Below are 10,340 nucleotides of genomic sequence, written 5' to 3' on the forward strand. Positions count from 1 at the left end.
AGGAAGTAACTAGGAAACAGGGCAGAGATTTATTTACAAGGATATGCATCACAGAATTGTTTATATTAGCGAAATGGGATGGAAAGACAAGCTAACTCTTCCAGATTAACTTAAAATTATATTAGAGATTAATATTTACTGACATGGAAAAAAGTGCATGATATATTACTAAATGAAAAAATGAGCTAGGAATTATATTGGTGCCAGTAAGAATATTAACATGGATGCATATGAATAGAAAAAGCTTGGATGGCTCTGCGCCAAGTTTTTAAGTGATGCTTTCCTTTGGGAGGTGTTAAAAGAGAAAGAACATTTTTTTTGTTTGCTTAGTTGTTTGACCATTTTTCTATAGTGAACACGTATTATTATTATTATTATTTTAATAAGAAAAGTTGGCCAGGCACAGTGGCTCACACCTGTAATCCCAGCACTTTGGGAGGCTGAGGCGGGAGGATTGCTTGAGCCCAGGCGTTCAAGACTAGCCTAGGCAGCAAAGCGAGACCCACATCTCTGCAAATTTTTTTTTAAAAAATTAGCTGGGCATGGTGGCATGTGCCTGTAGTTTCAGCTACTTGGGAGGCTGAGGTGGGAGGATCATTTGAGCCCAGGAGTTTTAAGCTGCAGTTAGCTATGATTGTATCATTGCACTTCAGCCTGGGTGACAGAGTAAGACTCTGTCTTGAAAAAAAAAAAAGGAGTCCTGATGGTATTTGTAGCTGAGAATACAACTCAGATGTTGGTCGTCTTCTGTAGCCTGTGTTGCTGTGGCGTACTACCTGCATGCGCAGAGTAGAAGTTGTCATTTGTTTTTTACCCGCTCCTCACTGCAGTTGCCTGTGTTGGCTTGCAGGTCAGGAACAACTACAGACATTACTTCCTTTCTTCAAGAGCTCTCAAGGCTGTGTATGATGCAGGCACCTGGGCCGTCACTCAGCTGGCTGTCTCTTACACGGTGGCACCCTTCGTGATGTTGGCAGTTGAACCGACCATCAGCTTATACAAGTAAGTTTCCATTGTTCTCAGTCGCCATCTAGTAAACAACTCTATTTTCACTGTGTTTGACTTAGGAGGCAGCACATTGAATGAAGCAGTCCTAAACACTTCGAACGGGGGCTTCGGTGTGGGAAATGTCCATAGAAGCTTTAAAAGGAAGTGGCTGTCCTGGAGACGCCAGTGTACAAATTCCAATACATACGAGCACATTTGACAGGAATTCGTTAAGCCATTCAGAATGTCACTCAGGGGCCCTCTCATGGCAGTATATTTTGAAGGGATGGACCCTGATTAAAAAAAAAACTCAGAGGGTGAATTTGCTGCCCTTAGCTCTTCCTCCTGGAGGATAGGAGGTAGGCTGTATTGGGGACTATGAGGTGTCTGAGAGCAGGACAGAAATGGAGGCAGGAGTTGGGGTGCGGCTGAGGCTGGCATTGTCTGATCGAGTGGTGTGCAGAAGGGCTCCCTGGTGAGGCTGGTGGGGGATTTATGCGGCCAGTAGCACGTGTTGGAGGGGCGTATGTGGAATTGAGGCTGGAGGAGGAGGAGGCTTGCACCACAGACCAACCCTTATAGTCAAACACCTGTGCTCCAGGTGAACTAATTACTGACTTTCATTCTTGCACAGTTGTGTGATGAGTTGTGTTTCTCCACGGTTGTGAAGTGGTTGAGCACATGCTCTTGTGAACTGATGGTGTGTGACCTCTGGCAAGTTGTTAACCTCTTTTACCTGTGTTTTCTCAACTGGAAAATGAGGCTGAGAAGAGAACTCACCTGAGAGCACCATCGTTAGTGCTGGGTGTTAGAATTAATGAGGTAAATGTGCAGAGGGCTCAGGCCAGTATCTGGCATATAATCTGTACCTAATAAATGCTACCTTGCATGATTTAATGAGTTGCACGGGCTTTTCTAGGTTAACTTTGGAACATCGTATCAGTTTTTAAAAGGTGACTTGGAGGCCGGGTGTGGTGGCTCACGCCTGTAACCCCAGCACTTTGGGAGGCCCAGGTGGGTGGATCACGAGGTCAGGAGATCGAGACCATCCAGGCTAACATGGTGAAACCCCGTCTCTACTAAAAATATGAAAAATTAGCCGGGCGTGGTGGCGGGCGCCTGTAGTCCCAGCTACTCAGGAGGCTGAGGCAGGAGAATGGTGTGAACCCGGGAGGCGGAGCTTGTAGTGAGCCCAGATCGCGCCACTGCACTCCAGCCCTGGGAGACAGCGAGACTCCGTCTCAGAAAAAAAAGAAAAAAAAAAAAAGGTGACTTAGAAATAAACAGTACAAACACACCTTCTTTTTAAGTTGGGAATTCCCTATAGCTGATGGAGGGGTCATGAAGGGATTGAAGAAGTTTTTACTACTCAGTATGTGTGTAAGTATCTGTAAGTGGGATGATTTATTTGAGGCTATAGAAAGAGAAGGTTGAGGGAACCATACAACACTGATCAATGACGTCCATGCTGTTACAATATATGCTTTTATACTTCTAGTTGGGTGATAAGAAGTTATATCAATATAACATGGAAGCTGTGCTGGTTTATACCCAAATTTTTCTATGCAAAGGGGTGTCAGAAGAGTGGGAAGAGAATTATAAGCTTCTGTCAAAAAGAAGCCATCAGTTCAGCTGCTAGAGAGGTAGGAGTCATTTCAGTCCTGGATGAAGAAAATGGAACTGAGAAACCCAATATATGTGGCCATTGAGCATTTGAAATGCAGCTAGTGGCGCAGAGGAACCAAATTTTCAATTTTATTGAATTGTAATTAATTAGAATTTTAACAGTCACGTGTTGCCAGCGGCTATTCCAGATTGATGACACTTCAAACAGGAGCCCCCTTCACTGGGACTCCCTCCTCAGAGAGGCGCACCCCCAAGCTGGCATTCTGACTGCTTCTGCCTCCTTGTGCCCACCTAGGGCTGCCCCACGTGCTTCCAGCTCCAGTTTCATTCCTATTTGTCAGTGCCCTCAAGCCAACATTTGCCCTTTTGTCTTCTGCATTTTTAACATGCCCAGAAGCAGCCTTTGGCACCATTGAGCTGTCTGCAGGGGCTGTCCAAATTGTTTCCTTTAGAGCTCTGTTTTTGTTACAGAGTCCTCCTAGGTTTTGAGTTATGTATTTCTAACATGATTTTTTTTTTCCCCTGTAAGCCCTGGTATTCTAAGCCCCTGATATTGCCTCATAAGAGATTTTTAAGGAATATATTGATCATGTTATAGCAGAAGCGCCTGTATTCCACTCAGTATCATGTAATACCTGTAGTGTGCTAGGCATTGTGCTAGAATGTGGGGCTAGAATGGAAAGCAAAATATAGAAATCATTTCTGCTCTCACTGGGGTGATAGCTTGATGGGAAAGACAGGTAGTAATTGACAAATGTATAAATACATGCTGAGATTGTACTTTTAGTGAATGATATAGAGTTTTAAGAGAGTATGTAACAGGAATCTGCCTCAGCCTAGGCATTGGGCACATCTTTTTGAGCTCAGTGCTGGAGGTTGTGCAGTGGGAGTGAAGCAGGCTCAGTGCGTGTGAGCATCGTGGGCAGTGCTCCAGACTGGGAAACAGCCTGGAAAAGCCCCGTCATGTAGCCTCCCATAGTGTATCATGACGCTCCATGCACTGAAGACCAGGGAAACGTGAATGTAGGCAGAACATAGAATCCAAGGTGGAGGGAGGTGAGCTGAGCTGAGGAGAGCAGAGGGTAGGTATCAGTGTCCCTGTTTATCACATGAGGAAGTGGAGGCTCAGAGAAGGTGAGTAACAAAATTTACACAGCAGCTAAATGTTAAACCCGAGTTTCAGACTCAGCGTTCCCTTAATAGCAATATCAGTAGTGGAGTTCCTAAAAATTTCTTTAGGAGAAGTTATTTTGGATGCAAACTACTGCTTGGGGATCATAATAAGTGATTTGTTAGTGATAATATTGCATTTAGCCAACTAAAACAACAATTCCTGGGCTTAGGCAGGAACTCAAGGGGCAGAATTAAATTATCAAGTAGCCTTTCGCTTATTTTTAAAAACAACCCAGAATATTTTTTTTAAACGTCTTTGTTTAGGATGAAACAGGAGTTGACATTTTTTGGGTCAAGTAGGCCTATTTTAAATGATCCAGCCTAGTGTATTTTCTGGTTTCTAGTTATTTATATAATTTAAGTTTCCTGTCTAGATCAGCTCTGTCCAAGAGAAGTTTCTATGATGGCTGGGCATGGTGGCTCACGTCTGTAATCCCAGCACTTTGGGAGGCCAAGGCGGGCGGATCATGAGGTCAGGAGTTTGAGACCAGCCTGGCCAGCATGGTGAAATCTCATCTCTACTAATTATACAAAAAATTAGCCGGGCATGTTGGCATGTGCCTGTAGTCCCATCTACTAAGGAGGCTGAGGCAGGAAAATTGCTTGAACCCAGCAGGTGGAAATTGCAGTGAGCTGAGATCACACCACTGCACTCCAACCTGAGCGACAGAGTGAGACTCCATCTCAAAAAAAAAAAAAAAGAAGTTTCTATGATGACAGAAATACTCTACATCTGTGCCATCTGAGATGCTGGCCACCCAACATGTGTGGCCAGTGAGCATTTGAAATGCAGCTAGGTGGACGGAGGAACTGAATTTTTAATTTTATTGAATTTTGATTAATTAGAATTTTAACAGCCACATGTTGCCAGCGGCTATTCCAGATTGATTACACCTCAAACAGTGTTTTCATAATCTTTTAAGAAAATCCCTGAATTTGGACAAGAAAGAAAATTGCATAGTTTTTTAGTGATGGCAGGCCTGGTTGTGTTCCAGATCTGTTCCTCCCCTTTGGCGAAATTCAGTAGCCAGCAGTAAACCACAGATGTTTGCAAATGCTTTTCTCAGTAGATCCTCATTGCTTAACGTTGAAATTTCGCTTGTACTTCATTGTTAAGTCTAGTCAGTCTAGTCAGTGTTCAGTCGAGAGTGGCTTCAGATCTCAGCCTTAGAGTGCTCAGTCTAACTTCTTTAAGTTGTAAATGAGCCCAAGTGAATACTCAAATATATTATGAATGAACCTTTCGATGAAATCATTTTGAAAAGCAAATTCACATACATCATTTTGTCTTTAATTGGATAACTCTTTCTTAAATTCAGTGGGTAATAACGTTAGAATTTGTTTCTCTTTTTGTTTTTTGAGTTGGGGTTCTCCTCTGTTGCCGAGGCTGGAGTGCAGTGGCGTGATTGCGATCTCAGCTTGCTTCCGCCTCTGCCTCCTGGTTCAGGTGATCCTCCCACCTCAGCCTCCCACCTCAGCCTCCTGAGTAGCTGGGATTACAGTTATGTGCCACCGCACCTGCCTAATATTTTTTATTTTTGTAGAGATGGGGTTTTGCCATGTTGCCCAGGCTGTTCTCAAACTCCTGGGCTCAAGCATTCTACCCACCTTGGCCTCCAAAGTGCTGGGATTACAGGCCTGAGCCACTGCACCTGGCCAGAACATTAGAATTTGCATAGAAACTTTCATAGATGGCAAACTCTTTGAGAGCAGGAACCCCGCCTAATTCATCTTTACATCTGGGTCCTTAGGCCAGTACCTGACATGATCAATAAATGTTAGTTTAGTATTTCTATAATAGAAAGATGAAATATTCCTTCAAATTTTAGAGAAATATGAAATGTCAGAAGAGGTTACTAAACCTCACTAGGTGTTTTCCACTTGATGCTCAAAGTAGCTGGATTTTACCTAACATAATTGTCCCAGTGTAGATTTGGCCACATATGAAAGATTAAGGCAAAGCTCAAGAACAAAGTATAACATATTTTGGATGTGCAGATTTTGAAAGCTGGAGTTATCTGTGGCTAAGGTGTGCCCATGAGAATCCCAGTCTATACCTGTTAAACCAGCGTGTTTATCTGTGGAGCACTTTTTCCACTCTCAGTAATGTCTTGGTTTAGACAGTAAATTAGATGGTCACTTGCTGTGGCTGCTTACCCCTTCCCTGGTTAAACAGCTGTTAATCATGTACTTGTCTTGTTTCCATTCCCACATGGGAAGGGGTGGAGGCTGGTGCCTTTTTGTAGATCCAGTTTATTGTTTTGCATATCCTAAGCAGTAAATGCTTACTGAAAGAATAAATGAATGCATGTATGTTCGCTTCTGTACGAGCTCTTCACTATTCTGTAAATATTGTCGGGGAGGCATTCCTCCTGCTAAAGGATGGAGAAGTTTAGGGGCATATGCGAGTTTTCTGATTCTAATGTGCCTGACCTTATAATCACAGAAGTTAGGGAATGATGCACAAATTAATTGTGCTTTCCTCCTTCCCCATCGTTATTTTCCTTTCTTCAAAAAGCATTAGGGAAAATATAAGTTGAACCTTTCCAAATGGATCTAGAACAGTTGTGCCAATGCAGCTGTTTCTAATTACTTGCATGTATTGATATGCTCGATATTTATTGCATATCTACGTTGTACATACTGCTGAATACTACGCTTCGCAATAGAAATCCACAAACATCAAAAGCAAAACTTGTTTTTTTATTAGTTTAGATGACAGTTATTTTTAGGGTTGTGGACTGGATTTTCAAAATCGGGATTCTTCTAGCTCATAAGACACAAAAGAAGAACCTTTTATACTTGAGTAGAGCAATGGGTTAAAGTGTTAGTTGCATTGTGTTTAGGGAATAGGATACAGTCATATGTTGCTTACCAACAGGGATATGTTCTGCGAAATGCATCGTTAGGCAATTTAATTGTTGTTTGAACAGCATAGTGTATACTTGCACAAACCTAGATAGTATAGTCTACTATACACTGAGGCTATATGGGATAGCCTATTGTTCATAGGCTGCAAACTGGTGCAGTATGTTACCATACTGAATACTGTAGGCAATTTAAACACAATGGTAAGTATTTGTGTATCTAAACATAGAGAAGGTACAGTAAAAATCTGGCAAAGATGAAAAAGGATACACCTGTATTACCATGAATGGAGCTTGCAGGACTGGAAGTTGCTCTGGGTGAGTCAGTGAGTGAGTGGTGAGTGAGTGTGAAGGCCTAGGACATCACTGTATACTACTGTAGACTTCAGAAACACCATACACTTAGTCTGTACTAAATTTATTAAGAAAACTTTTCCTCAATAATAAAGTAACCTTAGCTTACTGTCACTTTTTTAACTTTATAAACTTTAAACGTTTTGAAAATGGACTCTTTTGTAATAAAACACCTTGGTTAAAACAAACATGGTGGCCGGGCATGGTGGCTCATGCCTGCAATCCTAGCAGTTTGGGAGGCCGAGGTAGGTGCATCACCTGAGGTTGGGAGTTTGAGACCAGCCTGACCAACATGGAGAAACCCTGTCTCTACTAAGAATACAAAATTGGCCGGGTGTGGTGGCGCATGTAGTCCCAGCTACTTGGGAGGCTGAGGCAGGAGAATCGTTTGAAACTGGGAGTTGGAGATTGTGGTGAGCTGAGATCATGCTATTGCACTCCAACGTGGGCAACAAGAGCAAAACTCCATCTCAAAAACAAACAAACAAAAAAAGAAACAACAACAACAAACATGGTACAGGTATACAAACATTTTTCTTTATGTTTTTTGTAAGCTATTTTCTATTTTGTTTTTTACTTTTGAAACCTTTTTTATTAAAAAAATTAAGACACAAACACACATCATCAGCCTAGGCTGCATAAGATCAGGATCATCAGTATCATTGTGGTCCACCTCCACATCTTGTCTCATTGTGGGAGGTCTTCAGAGGCAATAACACGCATGGAGCTGTCATCTCCTGTGATAACAGTGCCTCTGGAATCCCTCCTGAAGAACCTGCCTGAGGCTGTTTTACAGTTAACTTTATTTCTTAATCAGTAGAAGGAGTATACTCCAAAATAACAAGGGAAAGTATAGTATTGTAAATATATAAACCAGTTACAGAATCATTCACTGTCATTATCAAGTACTATGTATTGTACGTGATAGTATGTGCTAGACTTTTATTCAACCGACAGCGTAGTACTGTTTACACCAGCATCACCACAAACACATGAGCAATGCGTTGCCTATGATGTTGCAATGGCTACGACGTCACTAGGTGATAGGAATTTTTCAATTCTATTATAATCTTATGGGGCCATCATCATTAATGTGGTCCATCATTGGCTGAAATGTCCTTAAGTGTCATATGACAATACTGGGTTTGAATTTGGTCTTGGGAGTCCTTAGACTTTGAATATTGCAGGTGTCTGGCTGTCGTGGGGTTAATTCTCTTGGTTGGCCTGTTATGTCAATGGGACGGTACCATGTATATCCACAGATGAGCCGGTTGGTTTGCCCTGCCCGGTTTTGTGGTTTCAGTCTATCCGTGACCCACTCACCTACCAAAGGGAGTTATCTGTGGAGTGAATCAAGGGAAGCCTGAGTGCAGACAGGTCTCCTACTGCCAAAAACAGTGCTCTCACTTACCATACTGTAGGTGATGTAATTAGGTGATGTTTCCTGTCTACATCCTTATTTGAAATATAATTTTTGTGTATTTTTATTCCCAGGTCCATGTACTTTTATTTGCATATCATAAGTCTCCTGATAATACTATTTCTGCCAATGAAACCACAAGCTCATACGCAAAGGCGGCCTCAGACTGTGAACTCTATCAATAAGAGAAAAACAGATTGATACCTCCAAGAGAAGCGGACAAGCAGAACTGCAGAACTTTCGAAAGATGAGATGACAAGGCTCAAGGGTTCCTCCGGTGACTTAGAGGCGATGTTTACATGCATCTTTATTTTGTTCTTTTTTAAAGTGCAGGGAGTATTTTTATAAAGCCTTTTTGTACGGATAAATCGGCCATGTCCAGGTTATTGGTTTTAATATTTTATAGGACATTTGAGTGGTGCGGCAGGGTGTGGAGAATGTGCCAGAGCTGCAGAGACAGTCCATTCTGGGATGCTGGCTTTTTGCCCTTCCAGCATGATTTCCAGCTACTGTGACCTGGATGCTGGAACCCAGGCATTGGCTCCAAAAATTAGAAGGCGAGTGCTGAGAAGACTTGACACAGGTTTCTCAAATCAGAATATACTTAGACATGGTGGTTCCCTGGGAAGCCCCAGATCCTTTGACTTGTGACGTTACTGGTTTGCAGACATAATAACTACACTCAGAGGACCATGGAGGCGGAGGGATCATGGTTTCAGGGCACTGAAAACTCTACGAGTCAAGAGGACTAGTGCATGGACTGAAAGTCAGACATGCCCTCAAATAGGCTGCATTTTTTTTTTTCCAGGAATGTAACCTTTCCCCTTTTTCTTCTGACCTGAGCCAAGACTGAAAATCAGAAAGTTTCCTGTACGTGGAGCTGAAGAGGGGTTGCTGTTTCCCGAATGTTTTCCAGTTCACAGGCGCCGCCTGCCTGCCCGGGGATGGCCTTGAGAAGACACCCAAATGTACATGAGGCAGCAGAATGCCTTTTAGGAAATTTTTAAAAAGTAATTTAAAGTTATGTAGAAGTTTGGTAAGAAGAAGCAGTTGTTTCTCTCTTCTCCCCTCATTTCATGGAGGTGTTAATGATCATGGCTGGCCGTGATGTACGCATGGGCCGATTTTCATTTTTTCAGTTTCATGGCTGAGAAATTCAGCTTTGTTCTAGTTGAATCATCATATTGGAAAGCAGATGTTGAAATTTGTCTTTTCTATCTTTGTTATGAATGTGCTATGGCCCCTTTTGGAGACTTCTATTGGGTAATATTCCATGTGAGAGAAGGAAACATGATATTAAATGTTGTGAAAAATAATGATGATGATAATAATACAATATATGCTGCAATGGTGTACTCTCAATCAGGTTGCTTGGGAGGAGAAAATTTATTCAAATCCAATGATAAAACATTAGTTTCTTATTGAATAAACAGTTATGTTCCCATATAAAGGAAATGTTTCTGATGGGAAGAATTGCTTTTTGTCTGTGAATAGAGACTTGATGTTCAGAAGCCTCTGTGTGTGTGTGTGTGTGTGTGTGTGTGGTGTGTGTGTGGTGTGTGTGTGGTGTGTGTGTGTGTGTGGTGTGTGTGGTGTGTGTGTGTGTGGTGTGTGTGGTGTGTGTGTGTGTGTGGTGTGTGTGTATGTGTGTGTGTGTGTGTGTGGTGTGTGTGTGTGTGTGTGTGTGTGGTGTGTGTGTGTGTATGTGTGTGTGTGTGGTGTGTGTGTGTGTGTGTGTGTGTGTTTTAACAAATGTGCACCAACTTAAGGTTTTACTGTATATTTCAGGCCCTTGGGTGTCTTGTGTTTTGGTATAATTTCAGATCTTTATTCCCAACTTTGCAGGTAGGATTTTATCCCCTTTCACAGATGAGGGTACTGAGAATCAGAGAGACTTTTGCCAATTGCCGTAA

The 10,340-nt window shown here is 42.2% G+C and overlaps 1 protein-coding gene across 1 annotated transcript in view; it reads left to right on the top strand.

Moving 5' to 3' along the window:
- The window catches only part of LOC105482516 (membrane bound glycerophospholipid O-acyltransferase 1), a 111,867-nt gene extending 101,985 nt beyond the window's left edge, over positions 1-9,882 (top strand). Inside the window, exons 12-13 of the mRNA XM_011742648.3 lie at positions 851-1,002; positions 8,502-9,882. Of these exons, the coding sequence (XP_011740950.2) occupies positions 851-1,002; positions 8,502-8,628 (279 nt within the window). The 3' untranslated portion in view covers positions 8,629-9,882. The remainder of the gene's footprint in view (positions 1-850; positions 1,003-8,501) is intronic.
- Positions 9,883-10,340: the final 458 nt, after the last annotated feature.

The sequence above is a fragment of the Macaca nemestrina genome, chromosome 5 (assembly GCF_043159975.1).
Source record: "Macaca nemestrina isolate mMacNem1 chromosome 5, mMacNem.hap1, whole genome shotgun sequence".
In the NCBI taxonomy this organism is placed as follows: domain Eukaryota; kingdom Metazoa; phylum Chordata; class Mammalia; order Primates; family Cercopithecidae; genus Macaca; species Macaca nemestrina.